General features: G+C 40.9%; 2 protein-coding genes across 4 annotated transcripts in view; one reads left to right on the forward strand and one right to left on the reverse strand.

Moving 5' to 3' along the window:
• IMMP1L (inner mitochondrial membrane peptidase subunit 1) overlaps positions 1 to 20,214 on the forward strand; it is a 59,508-nt gene extending 39,294 nt beyond the window's left edge. The window contains exons 5-6 of one of the 2 annotated variants that reach the window (XM_090032801.1): positions 4,798 to 4,908; positions 16,727 to 20,214. In XM_090032801.1, coding sequence (XP_089888927.1) covers positions 4,798 to 4,908; positions 16,727 to 16,777 — 162 coding nt within the window. In that variant the 3' untranslated portion in view covers positions 16,778 to 20,214. Of the gene's footprint in view, positions 1 to 4,797; positions 4,909 to 11,042; positions 11,193 to 16,726 lie in introns of those variants that run through there. The other variant, XM_090032799.1, reaches the window with a different exon arrangement.
• Positions 10,995 to 22,894, reverse strand: part of DNAJC24 (DnaJ heat shock protein family (Hsp40) member C24) — a 76,737-nt gene continuing 64,837 nt past the window's right edge. The window contains exons 4-6 of one of the 2 annotated variants that reach the window (XR_016440271.1): positions 14,513 to 14,581; positions 12,047 to 12,270; positions 10,995 to 11,810 (exon numbers count right to left, since the gene is read on the reverse strand). Coding sequence is in view for 1 of the 2 variants with exons in the window: in XM_090032802.1 (XP_089888928.1) it covers positions 12,146 to 12,270; positions 14,513 to 14,581 (194 nt within the window). In the remaining variant the exon portion in view is untranslated. Of the gene's footprint in view, positions 12,271 to 14,512; positions 14,582 to 22,894 lie in introns of both variants that reach the window. The other variant, XM_090032802.1, reaches the window with a different exon arrangement.

Below are 22,894 nucleotides of genomic sequence, written 5' to 3' on the forward strand. Positions count from 1 at the left end.
ATTTATAGTACTATATAGGTAATAAATGGGCCAGAGATGGCATAATTTTTGTTCAAGAACACACAAGTATGTGAAGGATTAGGGATATGTGTGCAAATCTTTGTTATAAGTGGCTGAAGCCCTCATTTCACTCTTTATATTGCTAATGAAGGTTTGGCTGTCTACTCTGGCCATATGTCAGGAAAAGTTAAAAAGCATGGTAACCAGTGAAACAGGGCAAAGGATAGAGGCTGGTGGTGTCTTGGTGATCAAACAGTGTTGCAGTAGAGGAGTGAGGCTATTTCAGGACCCAGCATGATTAAGGCTTTGCTCTTTTGTTTCATGAAGGTTTTTGCTTCTTTTCATAGCTGCATGGGGCCACAGCCAATCATGCCTGTTACTTTTTGTTCTTGATGTTGGGATACTTCTTTCAAATGACAGTAGTTTGATGTGCCATTTGTAGCTCTGGGTGATGTTGTATAGTAAACTTTGCACCAGGAAGGTCATTTCACCCATTTGCACTGCAGTATTGCAGCGTTGGATCTGAAAGTAAATTATGGATCAGAGAGAGATGTGGATACAGTGAATACTGTGGATAGGAATGGCATGAGTTTTTGCAGAGGATTATATAAAGCAAAATTGTAGCATCACATGTGAAGGAAGCGTGTCTGCACATTTTAAAGTCTCAACCCGTCGAAACTCCCTTTGCATATGTTGCACAGGATGTTCTACGCCGGGGGTCACCAACCTGCAGCACGAGTGCCACAAGTGGCATATTTAGCTCGTGTGTGGCATGCAACAGATCAGGGAGGGGACAGGCAGCACAGTTGCAGATGGGGCAGGAGAAAGAAAACAAGAGTAGTAGGTCAGGTAAGGAGCACAGGGCAGGAAGCAGATCAGGGGATTAGACAGGGGGCACGAAGAAGGAAGTAGAAAGCAAAGCAACAGATTGAGTAGATCAAGGGGGTTGGAGTGGCACTCAGAAACTGCAGGGTTAATTTGTTGCTCACCTGCTGAAAAGGTTGGCTCCCACTGTTGTATACAGATCATTTGGACCCAAGAGAGAAATCTGATTCAGTTCTTTTCTGACTTCTACCTTGATTTAGTACTCTTCAAGTTGCATAAATCTTTCATCTTTTACTAAAGATTTACGTGGAGAGGAGCAGTTATTTGGGGAGCTGCTTGGTAGCATTTTCCCCCTTTAACTGGCTGGAAACTGCAGTTGACTATATATAAACAGTTCACTGACTTAAGTTTTAGGTGGACAGAAATGTTATTGCTACATATTTCCCAGTGGGTGTAGTTTTGATGTATTCACTTATGTAGTCTACCAGTCAGGATTATTTCAGAAATAATTTGATGTCTTAGCTGTTTTGATGATGAGTTCACTCCTACTGGCAAATTTCCTTGGATCTCAGTGTAGTCTTTTGCTTTTTTCTCAGGTGAATCTATACATTGTTTTAATTAGTTAAGGTAATTTTTATCTCAGTCAAGGCAGATTTGATAATAATAACTTTCTTTTAAAAAGTGGTAAGAGACTTTATTTGAGGTGTATGTTAATGAAAGTTAAATGTAGAGCTGCTTCCTCTTTCATGCTTCCTAGATGTTCTCTAGACTACTCTTGCTCTATTTGTTGGCTTCCATTCAGTTTCTGGCTGGAGCAGCTATCCAAGGTAGTGGAATTATGCTATGTGGTTAGCTATTTTTGAGCTTGCTATATGCAGGTAGGTAAAGTTTGGACCCTACCTTTTTAGTAGTGTAATATAGATGCCCATTTTCTGTTGTATACATTTACTTTCTGCCAGCTAGGTATTTATCTTCGTTCTGTTGTATCTCACAAATTTAACATTTATGCAGATGAAACTAAAATTAAGAACACATGTTCATTTATCTAATTATAGTTGTATACACACAGGGATGTAGCAGTGTTTCACATGGTTGGCCACTTCAAGTAAACACTGGTGTGTGGGGAGTTTACATGTCCTTTATCAGCTTATGGTTGAATATTTAATTACTGTGTAGCAGTTAGATTGAAGAATATTGGTTGGTATTGGTAAAATTGAACCTAGCCTAGATTCTTAAACATATGAACTATCAAGTACGATATTTAAGAAATATTTTGTTGGTTTATGTTTAAAAGCTTATCCTTGTATGAAGCTGTGAAACATTCAACAATTCCATTTCATGTTAACAACACAAATCTTAGTCATTGCAGGGTATATCTATTGAATAAATTATTTTATGCTGTTTAAACCTATGCAGCTCTGAATTCTCTTATTTTGGTTAATAATGCAGCTATGCTGCTATTTCTCAATTTTTCCCTGGGTTAGTTGGGTCCTGAACCTGTGGCATGTAATATAGTTTCATAGTAGTTTGGGGTCAGAAGGGATCTGAATGGATCATCTAGTCTGACCCCCCGCCACTGGTAGGAGCACACGCTGGGATCACATGACCCTAGACAGGTGTTTGTCCAATCTCTTTTTGAATTTACCCAAGGTAAGAGTGGGGACCACTTCCCTAGGAAGTTGGTTCCAGATCCTAGCCACCCTAACAGTGAAATAGTGCCTCCTAATCTCTGACCTGAACATATTCTCCAGCAGCTTCTGGCCATTGTTCCTCACCACCCCAGGTGGTGCTGTGGGGAATAGGGCCCTTCCTATTTGCTGCTGATCTCCCCTAACGAGTTTGTAGGCAGCCACCAAATCCCCCCTCAGCCTCCGCTTGCTGAGGCTGAACAAGTTCAGGTCCCTCAGCCTGTCCTCGTAGGGCCTGCCCTGTTGCCCTCCAACCAAGTGGGTGGCCCTCCTCTGAACCCTCTCAAGGCAGGCCACATCCTTTTTAAAGTGCAGTGCCCAGAACTGGACGCAGTACTCCAACTGTGGCCTGACCAATGTCATGCAGAGGGGGAGGATCACCTCTCTGGACCGGCTTGAGATGCTTCTTGGATGCACGACAAGGTGCGGTTGGCTTTGCCGGCTGCGGTCTGGCATTGGCAGCTCATGTTCATCTTGCAGTTGATAATGACTCCAAGATCCCTTTCTGCCTCTGTGCTTGCAAGGGGGCAGCTCCCCTGCCTATATGTATGCTGTGGATTCCTTCTCCCCAGGTGCAGCACCCTCCATTTACCTACATTGAATCCCATCCCATCTGTCCACTTCTATAGTCTGTCTAAATCTAATTGCAGCCTCTCTCTCCCTTCGAGCGTGCCTACCTCTCCCCACATCTTGGTGTCATCAGCATACTTGGACAACATGTTTTCCACCCCCTTGTCCAAGCCACTGATGAAGATGTTGAACAGTGTAGGCCCCAGGACTGAGCCCTGGGGGACCCCACTATTCACATCCTGCCAGGTTAAGTACACCTGTCCACCACCACTCTCTGCGTGTGCCCCATCAGCCAATTTTTGACTCATCCAACTGTGTAGGCATCAATGCCACAGTCGCTCAGTTTATTAATGAGAATGGGGTGAGAGACAGTGCCAAAGGCCTCCTTAAAATCCAGAAGGCTACATCCACAGTGACACCATCATCCAGGGATTTAGTTACGTGGTCATAAAAGGCCATCAGGTTGGTCAGGCAGGACCTGCCTCTGATGAACCCATGTTGATTTCCCTTGAGTATGATCTCCCCTGCTGGTCCCTCACGGATGTAATCCTTGATAATTTTTTCAAGGATTTTCCCCAAGACTGATGTGAGGCTTATGGGCCTATGGTTTCCTGGGTCCTCCTTTCTCCCTGTCTTATAAATGGGGACCACATTAGCTAATTTCCAATCTCCAGGCACCTGGCCCATGGACCACAATTGCTCGTATAGCCGGGCCAAGGGCACAGCAATGACTCCTGCCAGCTCTCTCAACACCCATGGGTGGAGGACATCAGGACCTGCAGATCTGAAAACATCCAGCCCTTCCAGAAGATCCCTTACTACATCTGCGCAGACCCAAGGCCTGGCAGTGCTATCCCCAGGATTGCCCCTACCTGCGGTGGGAGAGCTATCCTGGTCCCTGTCCAAGAAAACAGAGGCAAAGAACTTGTTAAAAATTTTGGCTTTCTCATCTGGCGTAGCCACAAGATTACCATTTGAGTCTAGCAGGGGCCCTACATTACCCGGTGCCCTCTTCTTAATCCCAATGTATATAGTTAATGCACAGAACATATAAGCAATAAAAGGTCTTTGTCATATCTTATAAGGTCACCATCATTAATTTTCAAATTATAAAAAGAGACTTGCTATTTTGTGATGGTTGTTATTGCAGTATAATGTGTTGTGGATTCTTCCTGCACACAGAATGAACTGTGATCTTAATTAGAACTTTGACAAGCCCACTCCGATAAAATGATGAGATTATTCGTAATTGATGTCACAATCAATTACCATTTAGTTCATCATGAGCCTACTAACAGGTCTAGCCTTGGTGCTGGCCCCAGGATGTTGATGAGTGTGTGGCTGCCCTGTTCATGCTGTTACTGCGACAGGAGGGCAGATTTTCAGTCAACATCCTAATGACCTCTTTTGAAGTCTATTAAATTAATGACCCTGTCACATTGGTCTAACCTCTTACATATTCATTTTGGATTTTTAGTTGCAACCTAGTGTTTTGGGAGCACGTGATAGAAGAGATACTTCAAAATACTTTTTTTTTTTTTTTAAATCTGGCACAGTTATAACAGAAACTGTAAAATTATTAATTCACTGAATGGCAATGAAACAAGTGTGTTAAGTTTTATCAAATATATCTTAGGAAAAATTTTTCACTTTCCTTTAAATAAATTATTCTCTTTATTGTTTAAACTTTTATTTTGATCTTGTCCAACTGTAGGTGCCAAAAGGACATGTATGGGTAGAAGGTGATAATCTCAGGAATTCTACAGATTCCAGGCGTTATGGACCTATTCCTTATGGACTGATAAGAGGACGCATTTGTTTTAAGGTATACCTATAGCATCTAAAACGAGATGTATAAAGAACTTTTAAAAATTTGAAATCAAACTCCATTCTGCCTACATTGATTGCAGCCCCACTGAAGTAGATAAGAATGGAAGTGCAAAGAAACTGCAAGAGGGTAATTCATTATTTATTGAGGATGGTTTCATAGTTGCACTTAAAAATTTGTGTTTCATATGATCGGTACTATTAAAGCTAGGTGAGCAATTTTGAAAATACAATCTAAAACCAGTCTCAGGATACCATGTGTAGAAAATATAACCTATCCCTAACTGTATTTTGTAATCCTCTTTGAAAAAGGATGAAAAATAATCATTTCACAAATATTATAGTTAGTTGCTCTGTATGTCTGCAAAGACCCAAGACTGGTGGGGGAAAGTTGCCTTACAAGACCTAAACAATTGAGGACTTTAACAATGATGAGGGATGTATAGGTCCATCACAGTGCCTAAAGTTAAACTAAATCTCTAAAGCAGCTTTAATTTTGGTTTTGCAAATATACAGCACTAGTTATTTGTCCTTACATTGGACATCAAAATGTAATAAAAGGTATTTATAATGTTAGATAAAGGAAATACAGTAAACCTACTGGGTTTAACAATTCTAAAAACATATTTTGCATCAATTACATTTCATAAGAGTTCATAATAATAAACTTAGATAAATTTATGGAATTATGTAGGCATATATACCAGAAAACTGTTTACATGATCTTATGGACAAAATAAAAGTAGTTGCTTACTACTATTCTTTATACATTACAAATCTATCACCTAAATGCCTATGAGCAAAACTGGCATATGTACTCAGAAAAGACTTAATTCTGGTTTAACACATTTCTATATATTTATGCAGGTTAGAATTGTCAGGAGGGCAACTTACAACTTTTCAAAGAACCTTGCAACTACTGACCATGATTGCTAATTGCTTACTAAACCTGAAATAACATTTCCCCCCTCAGCTTTGTCTGACCTCTGTTCTTTATGGATTATTAAAACACTTGCTGTCAGTTTCTCCCTGGTGTATATGCAAGTTCTCATTGTTCCATCTCTGCATGTTTGTCTTACCACATATTTCCAGAGTAAAGAATGACCATTGTTTTAGAGACTGTGGTTCTGTGCTGTTGAAAAACGGCCACAAAGATAAGCTGGATCTTGGTTTCCATTCAACCTTATAAAAGTAGAGCTAGTCTACCGACCACTTAAAATGTTAGGTGTATGTGGAGAGCCCATTAAATTACTTTTTAAAAGAATCTAATCATCAGCCACTGTCAGTATAGGACATTTCTGAGTCTTGAAAATGGCTTGTTGCCAAGTGATGATTATTAATGTTTTACTAATGAGAGCTAAACACATGCTATGCAACACAAGTAAGCTTTATGTTATATTTCCAAAAACAATGTACATGGCTTGGGCAAGTATTGAAATGTTTAATACCAATAGCAGCAATAATCTACGATAGTAATCTTCATAAGAACACGTTGCTATTGTCACCATCCATCCTCTCATTAACTACAGAATATTATGACAAAAGACAGTAGGCTGCAACTATTCTATACAGCACTGAAAGTTACTTTGCTTTTGACCAAGTTATACACCTTTTTAATAGTCCTTATAAAAGGAAAGGTCAGGTCTACTGCAGTACATAGATAAAGGAGCCACATTTGTTCAAGTAAAGCAGCTAGCTTCACCAAGTTTTCTTTGATAGTTTTTTATGGACCAGTTGCAGTATTTCATAAATAGATTTCAAACTGCATCCCCGTTAATGTACAGTTAAGCTCCTGGTAACAATGCAAAAAACCTACTGTATATACCTTGCATAGGAAGAGTTCTACCAATATAATTTTGGAAATAATTTCACAGAGCCAATTTCACAAACATCTTTAGTGGCCCCGTCCCCTAGCATGGATTGGTGAAGAGGCCTGGCGTGGAAGAACTCAGACTTTGCGTTGTGGCTGAATCAGAAGCAACAGGGGCAGCTTTTCTTTATTTAGGGCTATACTGTGATCACAGGGAGGATTTCATAAGCAAGGGGAATCACCCACTTGTTTGTTTCAAAGGAATCCTCCTCTCTAAGTTTTCAAGCATTTTTATACTTACAACAGATAGAGAGGAAAAAAAAATATGACTTTGGAGAAACTAAAACAAGTTTACTTAATTGGACATCTGTGCACAGGGTAATAAGACATGCAGGATTTCTTATCTCAAAACATATAACTGAAATAAGCAGTATCAGCACTTCTGGTCTCTGTTTTTCTAATCAAGTAGGCCAGAAGCCCGACTAAATTTACTCCTACATTGGGGAAGGGGACAAGGGCATAGCTGCCATCTTAGATAGCAGGCTGCCCTCACTGGGGAGCCAAACAACAAAAACATTTTAGTTTTATTAAGTTTTTGTTGTTGATTTCTCAGTTTCCATAAAACCACAAAGTAAGTGGGTTCCTACTAATAATTAAGATTAATGTAATACATTGGAAGGAAATAGTAACAGTTAATTACAATGACCCTTACTATGTTCACTTTTTTTAAAGAATAAATAGAGGTGTCAGAACTTTTTCAGCTTCTCAATATGAATGAAATTAAGCAAGTTTTCTTGAGAAATCATGATTTTTTTTTTTAAGTACTTATTCTGAAATCCTCCATGTGTCATATGCTATAGCTTGGATTTTCCTACTATCCCTTTTTGTTAGAGGCGGAGCAAAGACTGACTGCTAGCCTGAGGCCAGGACTACCCTTCAGTAGAGAACCCAAGTCCTCTGCAGAATACAGATCTCCTCTTTATAACTGCTCATTTCAGGATAGGACTATAAAAAAAAAATATGAACTAGACTAAATGGAGGCTCCTAGGATTACTTTAAAACTAAATTAGCACAATTGGTCAAGGGTTTCAGAGGCAGGTTTGCTTCAGACTTGTTTTGAGCAGGTGGATTGCAGATGGAACAGAGCTGTTACCTACTGTCAATTATGGCATGGCCATATGGGTATGGATTTTGCTTCTCAACTTCCTCTAATGCCCATTCAACAGCATGAAGAGCAGAATAGCCAGCTGTAAAGGAGTCTACAGAAACACCAAGTCTCTTCAGTCATACTGATCCAAGATGCATCTTTACCTTCATTATGCATCTTTAACTTTTGGGGGCTTTTTTAGTTACCTATCCATAGCATATCTCTCAGCTTCCTATCTGGAAGAGGGAGAAAAAGGGCCTGTTGCAAAAGATTAAGAAACTCCAAATAGGGTTCTCTTGGAAGTTTCTTGAACCATCTACCTAACTCAGTGTCTCACTTCTTTTATACTGAGACTTTTGATTGTTCTACAAGGTTGTCATTGAACTTAAAGGGGCCTGGGCTTTTTTTTTTTTTTTCTTTTTAGTGTTCCCACGTGGCTCATTTCCTAAGATTATGTAGGAATATTTTATCTAAGAAATGTCCTGCCACTTCAGAGCTTGAGGCAGGATAGGTATCCTTGTCCTCCTCTTCTCCTTTGCAATGCTACTTTTGAAATTCTGGTTTCTTGTTATAAAAATGTTCAGGCTGTCATGAGGGTTAGAAGGTGGCTTGTGGCTGTAATCTGCAGAAAGAGCTGAAACAGATCCTGCTGTGGACAAAACATCCACTACATAATTCCTGTATAGCAGAGGACTGGACTCAATAAGCCAGCCGGTCCCTTCCAATTCTTTGTTAACAAATCATGCTAGACCAACAGACAGACACACCAAAAAAACAGAAGCATACAAACACCTTCTCAGGTCTTGCCTTGTGCCAATAGAAAGATATTTTGTGGAGCTTATTCAAAATTCTTTGTGGTCCTACAGAATAAGAGGATAATAGCCATCTTATATTGCAAGTCTGTCAACACGTTCACCAGGTTTATACAGGTCTGAACAGAAACCCCAAAGTCTATCATTATCTATTGTATCACCCCAGGCTTTCATGACTTCACTGAGTTTACAAGGAGGCCTCTGTGAATGTGCCAGAGACGCATTAACATTTCTACACTTTCATTAGAACAAAAAACATTTTCATTATTCGTCTCTCTCGTCTGGAGTTGTGATTGCCACACCAGTCTTCTTGTATTTTTACTAATCATTCTAATCATTCTCAAAAAGTGGGAATTACAATTTATCCCTACTTACAGGAGGATCTCATAATGTCTTTGTTTAAAGAGAGAGCTCTTTAGGGTACAAAGAAGACTGGAACTTAGATTTCTGGTGAATGTAAAGCAATCACCATGTCAGTGACTTCTGCATTTAGATGAGATCACAGATATCAAGGAAGATAATAGCATTTGTTGCAAGGAAAACCTCTTTCCTCACTCATGTAACTGCTCAAGTGTCATCTGGTCAGACATCCCTAAAAATCCTGGAAATTCCTTTGAATGCTACATATGTGCATAACTCTCCTATGAAATATGAAATTTCAGTTCTACCTGGGAGAACATTTACAATCTTTCCTCCTATGCTTGAAGAAGGGTGCTTGTGCCCAAAAGCTTGCAATTAAAGATTTTTTTTTTGTTTTAAAAATCTGGTTGGTCTAATAAAACATATTGCCTCTACCAGGAGTTCTGATTCCACTTATATGCATGGACATTTAACGTAATAGCTAGATTTCATATAATAGTGCTCCTGAAATTCCTTTTCTAAGACCAGCCAGAAATTGCATATCAGCAGTGGAGAATTACTGTTTGAAAGTCAGTCACTTTTTTCCTCGAGCAATAGATTTGACATTTCAACAGAAATTTCTGTTGAACCTCTCATCAGCTTAATGATGGATGGGGAGGCACACACAACTAAGCTTTGGCATTGTTAAAACCCTCTACCAGAAAGACAAAACTCAAAAGTGAATTCTCTCATTTGGACGCAAACACCAGTACTGATACTATGAATATCAAGACAGCAAAGATAATAGATGTCTGAAGAATTTGGATGAGCTGGCTAAAGATCCCAAGCTTAATACACTGCTAAGACAGGTTGCAGCCACAGAGAACATTTTGAACCATAAAGATTTCAAATGACCATTTAAAAGAATCATTAGCAGAGGTACACTTACCATCCCTCTTGTGATATGGAAGCTTCTCTTCTGGAAACTTGAATTTGCTGTTAGGAGTCTTAGCAGAGCAATGATTTGATCCACAACACTCTGTTTCACCCTGCTTTGTCTCCCAAGAAGCATCTTAGCAGCAGTCACTTCAAACAGGAGGATAATATATTTTTTCTAAGGACAGTGCGATTCTGTAGATGGACCTATCTTTTATTTAATAAATAGTTTTCCACAGGATGCAGGAAGTGGCTAATTCTAAATGTTTTAAGAAGACTACACATAAAAAGAATGTCAATAGAGCACTTAATCTACCTCAAGCACACAGAACTTCATTGACATGCAGATTTTATATTCTTCAGTTAAAAGGGAAGAAGGCCTCTAGTTCATCAGTTTGCAAGATAGAGGAACGATCTGTAAGTTTCAGCAATACATCTGGAATGAATTCACTGGTTAACTGTACAATCCATTCCCTGTGGGGCTCAACTTTTCTGCAGGGAAGAAAGTTTTTTGTGCTCCTTGGCCTTTTGGCTAAGGTCAAGTGAAGCAATCTGTCAAGCAGTTGTATGGGTATCAGTATATATTTTCATGAAGAATTTGCAAAATTGTCTTCAAATGGAGTTTTGTGGGGAAAGCCTAGCAGTAATCTGGAGGTGTGTAATTAGTTTGTCTCAGAACTAGAGTTGTTGACTCTCCAGAAAAAAAATATGTTTTTTAAAGGAATACTTTCTGCTTCCTAAGGCTCTTTTGCAAGGTTTACCTGGTGAAGTTAGGTGACTTCATATTCTACCAGTATTTTCCAGCTTTGGAAACTTTTTAATTTTGGGACTCCCCAAGGAGGGCAGTCCTACTGTCAAATTTTGTTCTACCTCACTGAGCCTCCCAGTAGATGCATTCAGACATAAAAGGAAGTAAAGAAAATTCACAGGTAAGTAAATCTACTCATCCTTGTAAAATCCCCTTATAATCATATAATTAAAAGTTGATGTAATATATGTAAAGCACTTGCAACAAAAATGACAGTATAGAAACACTGAAATTAAAGAGCTGTAATGTTTTATTTAATTTTTAACATTTTATTTTACAGATATGGCCTCTGAATGATTTTGGATTTCTACGTGCTAGCCCCAATGGCCATAGATTTGTTGATGATTAAGACAGCTATGTGAATTCTGCTAACTAACTTTTTCCACAAATTCAAATAAACTTTATATTTACAATAAATATAAAAACACTGTGTGAGAATGAATGATATCCAAGTTTTTCTGACCTTAGTCCCATTTTATTAAAGTGTACAAAGAAGTGCACTGGAGTCACCAATAGAAATAAATGCTTTTCTTATTCAGCTGACCATTCATTGTGAGTCCTCATATACATACAAAAGAGAAAAATGTGGATCTTAAAGGTTCCATTCATAAAACAATTGGAAATGTTAAAACTTAAAGTTTAAGTGACTTTAGAACAAAACATTGGTTGACATGTTACTTATCACCATGTAAATCCTTGAAGCAGAACCACTAGCAACACTAACTAGCAGGTGGTTGGACATACAATATGCAATTTATGAAAGACTTCAATAATTAAACAATCTTACAGGGCACCAGTATATAGTGACTTATGGTTATTAGCACATTGCATGTTGCTTTCTGAGAATTCTACCTTTAGACATATTCGGATTCTAATAGTTTTGTTTCAGAAGATCACATCTCATGTTAATTGATTGCAGAGTAACTTGTTTTTTCTGGGCTATTACATGGGATTTAACATCTTTGATGGTAGTGCCCCAGCTGCAGTTCATATGGTCTCAGGTTGAGAGGAAATGCTCCTCATTTGTTAGTTGAGGAAAGCACGTTATCTAGATTAGAAGATGGAACCTTAGTTAATTAAAAGTTAAGAGCACTCGTGGTTGTGGTAAGTAAATAAGGTTTTCAAATCAATGAAAACTAGCACCATTTTCCCACACTTGATAGTTCATGTTAGATTAAGAGTAGAAAAGGATTTTATTATTATTATTTACTAGAAGCATTAATAGCTCTTGCTCATAACTTTAAAAAAAGGGTTTCTTGGATCTGAGACTAAGCTGGTACTTACAGGGCACACCTTTTCAGTGGACAGAATAATAAATGTGTCAAGGAATATTTGGCTGGATGAAACTCATTTTCATTGTGCTTGAGTGAAGCAGTTGCTTATTCAGCGAAGGATCTCTATTATTAGTGAACATGTGTCACAGCAAACCAGGGAAACCTCTTCAGTTTCATTCTTGGAGATAGTGTATTTCCCACCACACCGACATAAGAAAGTATAACATTGTTCATCTGTTGAGACAAAAATGAAACACAAATAAACAAAATCTTAAGTCAAATTGAGAAAGCATCTTAGGCAGCTAAAGTCACTTAAACTGCTTTCCAAACCCTTCCGTCTCACCCATCAGGCCACCTAACTCTGGAGATATTTAAAAATTAGTAGGTGCCTCTTTGATCTAAAAATGTGTAAGCATCTAGTTGTTTCCGGTGTGTGCCCAGAACTGTTCTACCCTTTGCAACTAAGCACCTGGCTCTTGCTTAAGCCCTATTAGGATCTAAAAGTGAGGTGGGATAATGCTTATGACCCTAACTAGCCCAATCCATTAGGTATCCAGCTCCAAGATAACACCAGACTTCTCACAAAATGTAGTAGTATTTGCTTTATTTTTACAAAAAAAATTGCTGAATGAAAAGCCTACCCATATATAACAACCCATGACGTATGTAATAACTTCACAGTCAGAGCATTTGGCTGGAAAGTATGGTATCTTGGTTCAGGTGCTTTCCTTGGCCGTAGGGGTTTCAAATGCTAGTCTCCAAGTTCCTAGGAAGGTGTTCTAACCACCAGTCTTTAGGTTTGGCACTCCACGTAGCCTGCTAAAGATGTGCCATTATGCAGGAAGGAATATGAGAGTCATGGGTTTAGGAAGAGAGGGCACAAGAGAAGGTATGATCTAATGAGCCTCATGATTAGGGTGCTCTGCTTGGAGAGGGAGAGTCTTCAAGGGTTTTGGTCTATTCTCCCATCCTTTTTTATGTATTTTAGGCTGCTGGCAGATACTCATTTAAAAGTATGATGGGATTTTATATGTGATCCCCAAAATCGTGTCTCCTGCCATGTTACACATGCATGGCAAGAGATAGGATTGGGGATCAGATCCCAATTGCACAATGTTGTCAGTACAAGGGAGTCCAGGATCATGATCCTGGGCTTCCCCTGTACCAGCAAGTAGCAGCTGACTGCAGCTTTCAGCCATGGGGGTATAGTACAACCCTCCATTTCCATGCATCTCAGAAGCTGGGAGTGGCAGTCAGCTGATCAGGGTCTTAAGGCCAGGAGCCCCAGTCAGCTGATGCCTGGCACCATGTGCAATTTAAGCATGATGGGAACCAGCCACAAAGTTATTACACATTTTTGTGTAATAACTTTGTGACTTACTCCTTGTTTTATTGTGCCATTAGTTACATTAATGTGTGGCCAGGTTATTACTTAAGATGTGAGTAACTGGTTAATCAGATTTTAAGTATGACATCTGCCAGGGGCTCTACTTTAATTCTTTGAGGAAAAAACAGAACTAGTTCTAGGAGAAGAGTCCACAATCAAGGAATGTTTCCCTCCCCCATGTGAGTTCCTTAACTCTTAGGAAGTCAAATAGCATGTTTAGTGCAGTTTTCCATTAATTAAAAAATTGGCCACAGTAATAACAGAACAATTTGTGGTTCTGTTAAAGTAGTAAGTTAGGAAGACAGTAAGGCAGCAATAAGCAAAGAAAAGGAGGACGCATTTTTCTTTTCAAGATTTTTTTTAAATAACTCGGGGTGTTTTTATCAACTAACTGGTTTTAAGATAATGGGCAAGAGAAAAGTGACATTTGGTCAAAATGGAAAAAGTTATGTGCAAGAATAGTCGCAGCAAAAGCAGGGGACCCAGGAGGGACTTGCTCCTTGTAGGGAGACGCTACTTCTCCACCAACCAAGGAGAAAAGAGTCTAGAGAATCAAATGTAATAGTAGATGACAACTCAGATGCTGCATAGTAGCCATGCAAACTTTTGTCAGAAAGCCAAAAATGAGAGGGCTCAAAGAAGTGCAGTGCCAAATTCTGCAGAAAGGCAATTGGCAATTCCAACTCAGGAACAGCAAAACAGGAATCACTGTCACCTGATATTGAAGACAGGAGTGAAGGGGTCTGATAGGGAAAAACAGAAAAATAGCAGGCCACAATGGAGAGTACTGCAGCCATATTAATAGCCATAAACACAAAAGTTAAACTCATAAGAAAAGCAACATAACAAAACCAAAGAAAAAAAAGAAAGAAAAAACCCTGGCAGGTAAGAAGAATTTTAAAGAGAAAGTTAACACCCCAAGAAATTTACACAAAACAATAAGATGTCAAATAGCATATAAAAATGTGAGTGAACTCTTCCAATTATCACAGACATTGCGAAAGGTAAGAGGACTCAAAGACTAAGCAAGCAGCCATAACAGCTCTATACAAGACTGCTTTATTTCCAATATAAAAAACTGAAACGTACCATTATTCCAGGACATGTCTTCAAGATATATTTGAGCATCCAGTGGCCACTCCTGTGTGAGATCATCTTCTATAAGGAAACAGTGACAGATGTTCTGTTAGGATTGATGAAGACAGGATAATTTTCTTACTTGTAAATTAGTATTTCCTTGTCTAGCCACATCTACTCACTGTAAGGAAGTCCCACCTGTGAACACAGTCTTTTTTAATAGCTTTACAGTGACTTGCTCAGGCTTTTGCATCTCATGGCACAATCTTACTGTTTTTACAACTTAACTGGCCTGAGAGCAAGTCTCTATATGGGAGTTTCCTTGCAGCCTGATGCAAAAGAGACAACATAATTTCATGCATCATACTGGAAGAATTATTAGCTTTTGTACCTTACTAGTTGGCATACTTGTATTTGAGACATGCTGGGTGCATGTACATGTGCTATCAATTCACTGTAAGATTTCCCTGGGAGCATGTCTACACATGTGCCCTTCAGAAGCAAATTTGCTCCCAATGGGAGTCGTTTATTGCAGGACTACTCCTGCCTTCCCCTGCTCCCTTATAGCAACTAGGGGGAGCTCCAGGCTTCCCCAAGTGCCACTTTGGGCCTGGAAGGGAACACTAGAGTCAGGCCTGGGCTCCACAGGATCCTGTCCAACCTCTGAGGCATCTGCCTCACAGACGTGTGCCCCAATTGGCAATCAAGACAAAGGGCTGGGAAATCATTCCCTCCCCTAGCAGCTGTTTCCCAGCCCCAGAGCACAGGGCTGAGAAACAGCTGCCCGAGGAGGGGACAGTTCCTCAACCTCCTGCTGTCTGGGCTGACCAGGACTAAACTACTACTAAGTAAATGTTGCGCACATGTAGATGGTGATGCTTTACAGCGCAGTAGTTTAATCTACTAATCCATCCTTGAAAGAAAAGACTAACCTACTGTGCAGCAGTATCTCATGTAGATGTGCCCACTAATTACAAAAAGCCTTAAGAACTGACAGCGTAGGTTTCACCTGGTATAGGGCTACTGGTCAAGCAACACAGATCCAGATCCATAACAGGACTCAGGCAGAATTCTAGTACCTAAATCCAAAATTATAACCTTCAAATTCCACCTGTGAGCTGCTGCCTATCCTTGGAGACGCTTACACTTTTCACTTTATAGGTCCTTAGGTACCCAAAAGTTATATTTTTGCACAAGGATAAGACATGCCTTGGCTTTGGCAGCTATTGCCTTCTTTAGCACTTTATAAGTTAAATACTGTGTGTTTTTTAGAATAAAACAACAATATTATATAAATCAATTTCAAATATTAACTGTGTAGAACAAGTGATTCACAATGTCAAGTCCTAACTTGACAGCAGAGGAGTGCTGTGGCAAGACAGCACGAAGCAGCTATCTAAGTCTGGCTATGACAGTCACTAATCAGAACTTTGCTAAGCTTCGTCAGCTAGATGCATCTTTGAACAAAAACTGCGTGATTTGTGGGGTTTTTCTTTCAAGGACTGATCATGGTATTAGTTTCACATGTGTATCCCAGGAGTTAGCTATGAATATCATTTGTCAATAGTAAAATATCAATAATAAAAGGAAACGGTGATATATCAGCTCTCTTACACAATGATAAAACCTAATTAGCAATTATATTAAGAGTGACTTATAGAATTGCCTGGGTGTTTTAGACAACTAAATTATGATTCTATGTTTATCTGAAATCTTACAGTATAGATTCCCTGGGAATGAATCACATCTCAATTAGTTATAAAGAAGGCAATTAAAACATATCAGACAAGTTATAGATGACAGGATCAATAAAACCTCCATGATCTAACGTATGCTGAACAGCTACAGTACATTAAAGAAGTAAGGATTAAAACAAAATTAATCCACTGATATCCAAATTTGCTGCTGTCAGAAGAAGAAAAAAGAGACCGAGAGGCAAAATGGAGGATACAGCTATTAACCAATATTTCTTATTGCTGGTTTTGCTCTGATCTTGCTAAACATGAGCTGTAATGGTGCTTTTCAATCAGAAATTAGTCATTTGGAGTGGGACTGAATATTCTTTAGTTTTCTACCACCTCCTCAAAATAGTACTTAATATGGCTAAGATAGTGCCTAAATCAAAGAAAAGTTCAGTGCTCTTAATCTATCTCAAGTATACTGTAATGCTATTTGTATGTATTTCAATACCTACATAATTACTGTTTCTCCTTTTTAATGAGGCAGGGAGAATATAGGACCTCTCCTCTTCAAAGGACAGGAGAAAGAACAAGGTGAAAGATGTGAACACCTCCTTTTTCAAAGGTTTTAAAGAAGTTACAGAGGACTGTACTCCAGCACCTTTTGTTCAGTGTTGAAAACATGGAGTGGGAAAAAGGGTGACCACACTAGGAGGTCCCACCATTTCTCTACTTCACTTGTATACGGAAATAAAACTTAAAAAAGAGGCCACCAGTCACAGAGGGGAAACAAAAGTCACCTTTGTGTCTCCATAAAAATTGTTATGGCAGTACGAAGTGAAAGCAAACAGAGATCCATCCTCTCTGCAGCCACAAATGTTCAAATTTGTGGCCGCGACAGAAGGCAGCATTAAATTGGGCGCAGACCATGTCTGTTTACTTACAGCAGAAGAGCTCAGGCTGAGTGAAGCTGCCTGGGCTCTCCAGCCTCCCTGGGCAGTAGCTCCATGGGCTTGAGGGGCAGAGTACCTGCATCACTTTCCCACTTGTCCAGACACGTCTGTCCAGGAGTTGTGCCTGGGTAAGCAGGGACAGTTGGGGCTTTGGGGCACGCAACCCATGCAGCGGGATTTTCCTATGTGCTTGCACAGGAGGGACCCCTGTGCAAGTTCCTACCCATCCCCCACCACCTCCACATTTGCAGACCCATGTGGGAAAATCCCTTGCAGAGGGATTTTCTCAAGTGTGCCTGCAAGTGCAGAGGGAGGAACTCAGGTTTCCCCTCCATATTTGCAGGCAAGTGGAAGGAAATTTCTTGCAGAGGGTTTTTCCTGCACACCTGCAAATACGGAGGGGGGAAACCCAACTTTTCCTTGCTTGCATATTTGCACCAACTTGGGGCACGGCAACCAGGGATGGCTGTAGATGTCCCTGAAGCGTGCTCATGTTCCAAAGATGACATATTGCAACACAACTGATCATGCTCCAAAAATGTCTGTTTCCAGGCACAGATTTTACAAAGCAGCATTTATGTCAAAGCCAGTGTCCCATAAAAAGGGATGTAGGTTAGAGGAGGATGTTTGCTTGAGAGTGAAAGGGGAGAGGTTACTATGCAGTCAATTTCAGCACACACTGGAAGCAAACACAAGAGGAGTGGTGACAGAAGGGAGACTCTCTGAATCCCCACCCTGCTTCCTGCAATAATTATATTACTCTGTAAATGAGAGGAGTGGCTGAAAAATAAGGCCACCATCTCTCATACTCCATGTGACACATAGGATGGGGTCTGATGCTTAGGATTTCAGCTCTGATTTCCTTCTCCACTACTGCAATTACAAAATCCTCAAGAAGCCAAATTCATCTTCCATGCAATTCCAAAATGTGACCATGTATCACTGCAACCAAATCACAGCTAATCTGAGATTTCATCTGGGATTATGCCCAACAGCAATTTGATAATTAGGTTGTTTTCAAAAAAAAGTTAATTTTAAATTAGATTGTCCTCTTCCCTGAGTAAGCCTCCAAACATAGCATTCAGTCCAGTGTTTTCACTGTCAATCACTGTATGGTGCTGTTATTTGTTTGTCTGCTTCAATCAGAAGACATTTATTTTTCAAAACTGAATACATCTGACTTGTTTCTAACTTTATTCAACATGAAATCCAATCTAACATGACTTAAGCCAATACAAATTGATCATTGGCTTGGACAGGTATTTAATTAAAGAAACTGAAGCCTGATTTAAACTTAAGGAATATATTTGCAAGTCTGCAATTTGTATTATTTCACATTGTTTTAACTATGTTAGCATGTATCTTACAGTCTTGCCTAGCTGCTGATTATTTTGATGTGAAACTAATTCAGGTTTCTTATAGTCTTGAGATATAAAAGGTTATTCAGCACTGATATTCATACTAATGCTTAGGTCTATTTTTTATATTAATAAAAATACATGCAATATCCATATGCATTTTAATGTGTATGTGTTCAGCTCCTAAAATTGAATTTTACACTCCTGAACATAGATGGAAATTATGATGATATCTGATTTTTCTATAATAACCTGGAAAACACATCTTTAAATCTTTAGAAGTACAGGCCCTGTGACCTTGCATTCTATTGGATTTGTCTGACAACAAGAGGTGAAAGGATTCTGCAGCTCCATTGTCTCAACTGTAGGATCTGAGAAAAACACTGGCAGGGCTCATCAGAGAGGTTTATGAGCCTGCAGTTCAAAGAGATTAAAAGGAAAATCTACAGAGATTCTTTCAGGCTGAAGAACAACATTAAATAACTATTAGCAGCTTGGTTCAGTAAAGCTTTACTAGAGCCCTTGCTGGGTCATTCAAAAATTGTAAAGGAGAAAAGGTATTCAAGCTTCACTTGGGGGATACAATAAATATTTCTTGGTTCTTCTGGAAGCTTGATGAAAATGGAAACTTTTAAATAACTTGCAAAGTAGTAAAAATATGTAATATTGAAATATTTCTCACCTTCTAATTAGTCAAATATTCTTAGCAGTGTTGATGGTTTTTTTATAGCTACAATTTAATTATGAAGAAACATTATCCAATTTATACACTGCCAAACCAAACACAGCCGGAAATATGTACTTGGTATCATCATGAGGCGATAAAATTAAAAAGAATATTAGAAAACTTTTCAAAATTTTAGTACCACTAGAAATTTTTTTACAATTAAACTTTTTTTTTTTTTTTTTACATAATTTAAAATTATTGTTAGGAATTGTTACAAACCACATAAAAATGCCAGTTTCAGCTTAAGCTAAAAAGGAAAGGTCTGAGTTGAGAACTGTTCTTAAATCAAAAGTAATCAACTGAAATTTGTATTAAAAAATCTATTTATTAGAGTTTTTTAATACACAAAATCACATTTCATAGTTTTATTTGCTTGTATGGCATATAACATCTAGTCTCTTTCCCTGCTTTAATACTTAGCAAACGTGTTTTTCATTTGTTAAGTATGTATTCAGTTAGACCTTCTGTTTGCCACCTGAATCCTCATTCATAAAGCTCTAGTGGCTGGAATTTAGGTCCCTCTAGAAATCCCAACGGATATTTTCAGTAAATTTAATTTGTTAAAAGTTACCCTTTTAAAGATTTTTATAAGCTATTTGAATTGTGATAAAAGGACTAACTGTAACTAACTATAAAACTGCTTGATTAAATGTGGGATTCAATCCTGCCAAGTATTTTGAATTACACTTACACATATTCAGCGTATGAATGATTCCACCAACCTCAAACATCCCAAGTTAAACTTTGCTGGACTGTAGCCACAGTAGTTACTGCCTGGCCAGAATGAGCCATTAGTGCTGTTTAAGTGGTGCTGTATTGCAACCAATGTGGCACAAATCGTTCTCCATTGTACAGAATAGGTACAATACCAGACAATGGTACAAACGCTTCCCTCTGTACTTTCCCCTAAGACACAGGCGGGCAATTATTTTCGACAGAGGGCCACTTACTGAGCTTTGGTGAGCTGTTGAGGGCCACAAGGGCAGCCCTGCCCCCTGACAGTTGCCCCACCCCCAGCCACCATATTGGGACCAGAAGTCCTGCCCCCAACCCCTGACCTTTGCTGCTGGAAGTCCCTCCTCTTGCTCCCTCCCCCAACACTCCTTTTGGGAGGGAGGATGCTACAATCTTGAAACTGGAAAAAACCCCCAAATCATTTACCAAAAAAAAAAAAATCTACTATAACATTTTAATTTCATTTAAAAATATTGTACTGATTTATGTGTTTATGAAGTATCTAGAGGTAACTGCATAACAGCTCAAAATACAGTCCTACTGTATATTAGAGTATGAGCCAGGCAGGAGCTGCAGGGCCACTAGAGGGCATCACTGCTGACTCTGTGGCCACGAAACCCGTCACAACGGGAAAGGCCCAGGCACCAAGGCTGCTACAAAGATCATCTCCTCACAGGTTCCCCCCACGTCTGGGCTGGCCTTTTCCTAAGGTGTTTCCTCTTAGCCCCTCCCCGGATCAAACTTTGGGGCCAGCCTCTGGCTCTGTTGGGTTCTGCAGTGTCCTCCAAGGGCTGCAGGTTGGGTGAAGTCTTTCTGCACTCCTCCAGTAGGAGGCTGCTTACCTGAATGCAGCCACTGGGACCCACCATTGGCTTCATTCAGACAAGCAGCCTCCTGCTGAGCAGACAGACATCCCCAAGCCCTTCCTGCTCTGCTGGCAGAATTATGGATGCTTCCCAGAGTGGATGCATTTGTGCCGGGCCAGGTGGGAGGATTGGCAGCCACTGCTTGACTTCCTGTGGAGTCGACTATGTCCAGGACCCTGCACTGGTCCCAGCCCGGGCCACATGAGAGACCTGTCCTGCTCCCTCAGCTCCTGCCTCCTGCCCCTCCAGTTTCCCCTGAGGCTGCACCACAGCTGCCATGGGCTCCAGCTCCACAGCCATTTTCACCCCCTGGAGAGGCCTTCCCCCAGCTGGGGGCCTGGGCTCCCGCTCTCCCTTCACTAGGGCTGCCACCTGCTGACAATGCCTGGACTCTGGGGTTCTGCAGGAAAGGAGACAGCATGGATTTTACCCTGCAATGGGCCCAGAGCCCACAACCCTGGCCCAAACTCTGCCTGGACCTGATGCCCCCAGCTCAAAGCAGCCGCCTGCTCATCCTCGCCACCCCTCTGGCCAGGAAGAGGCTGCAGGAACTGGGCTGGCTCCAGAACTGCCCACCCCCTCCACCACCCTGCAGCCCCTGCCACTTCTCGTGCCACTCTCCATGGCCCCTGCCACTTCCTATGATGCTCCCTGTGGCCCCCATCACTTCCCACTCCCCACCCCACACCTATCCCCATGCCGATCCTCATACCACTTGCCGCAGCCCCCGTCACACCCTGCACCACTTCCTGCAACCCCCGTCATTCCTCTCAACTTCCCTACTGCTTCCTGTGCCTATCCCTGTGGCCCCTGCCACTTCCTGAACCACTCTCCACAGCTTCCGCTGCACCTTGCAGCCCCCACCACTCCCTGTGCCCCACACTGCTCCTTGCAGCCCCCACTGCTTCCCCTGCCACTCCCTGCAGCCCACACTGCTCCCCACGCTGCTTCCCATGGCCACTGCTGCTTCCTGCGCTGCTCCCCATGGCCCCCACCACTTCCCAGACTGCTCCCAGCAGCCCCTGTCAGTCCCCGTGCTTCTCCTCAGGGCCCCTGCACCTCTCCCTCTGGCCCCTGGTGCTTCCTGTGCCATTCCTCATGGCTGCTGTAATTTCCCATGGCCGTTGCCTGCTACCACCACTTCCTTCCACTCTCCCCGTCTGCTGCTTCCCCTTTTGGCTCCAACCTGGCCCAGCAAGCACCATGGCTCTCCCAGCTCCTGGGCAGTTCATAGTGGTTTCCCCCCACCCCTCCTCTGAACTTATCTTACTTTCCACTCAGACAGAGGGAGGCAGAGAACAGCTCCAGAACTGCTCGGTCATAAGCTGCAGAGGCTTCTGGTTGGGTGCTGGGGGTAGGAGGGGGGTGGAGGTAGGCCGGCCTTGCTGCTCAGCCACTGGGTCCTGCTGCCCCTAGCTGATAAAAATTAAAATAGCCACTGGGTCCTGCTGTCCCTAGCTCCTGTCATCTTTGACATGCAGCCAGAGACAGATAAAAATTAATTTTCTAAAATTTTGAGGGGTCCCGTGAGTCGGATAGAATGGCTTGGCAGGTCGGATCCCGCCCACGGGACATATTTTGCCTGCTCCTGCCCTAAGAGATACTCTGGAGGAACCATTTCTGTGGTGAATGAATTTGGCCAGTATTAGGGGAAAGAATTAGGCCACTCAAAACTCTGAGCTAGTTTGAGGCCCTCAAGAAAAGAAACAACTGTAAATGAGATCTGTGCACTCTGGACAAGAATCAAACTAACTGATTTCACACAGCTCAAGAGTCATGAAAGGTTAACCTGCTACTCCTACCAACATGGCCTAGGTTCTAAGTTTCATCAGCAGTCACTGGTGTTCATCTTCAACTATGAAAGACGGAGCAAAAGCACTGTCTGTCCAGCATTTTTTTTCTGAAAATATGACCATTTTAAAACTGCATTAAGGACTCTCTCTGTAGGTAAGATATTTACAAAGCTTGATATAGCACATCTAGATAAGGTATACAAGTGATGCTTGCAACGTTCCCTATGGGTCTGGAAATTTGATGGCAGGGGAATGGTACCAGTGTTAATTGTGTTCCCCTGCT

The sequence above is a fragment of the Crocodylus siamensis genome, chromosome 2, assembly GCF_052110815.1.
Source record: "Crocodylus siamensis isolate JL-2025a chromosome 2, ASM5211081v1, whole genome shotgun sequence".
In the NCBI taxonomy this organism is placed as follows: Eukaryota; Metazoa; Chordata; order Crocodylia; family Crocodylidae; genus Crocodylus; species Crocodylus siamensis.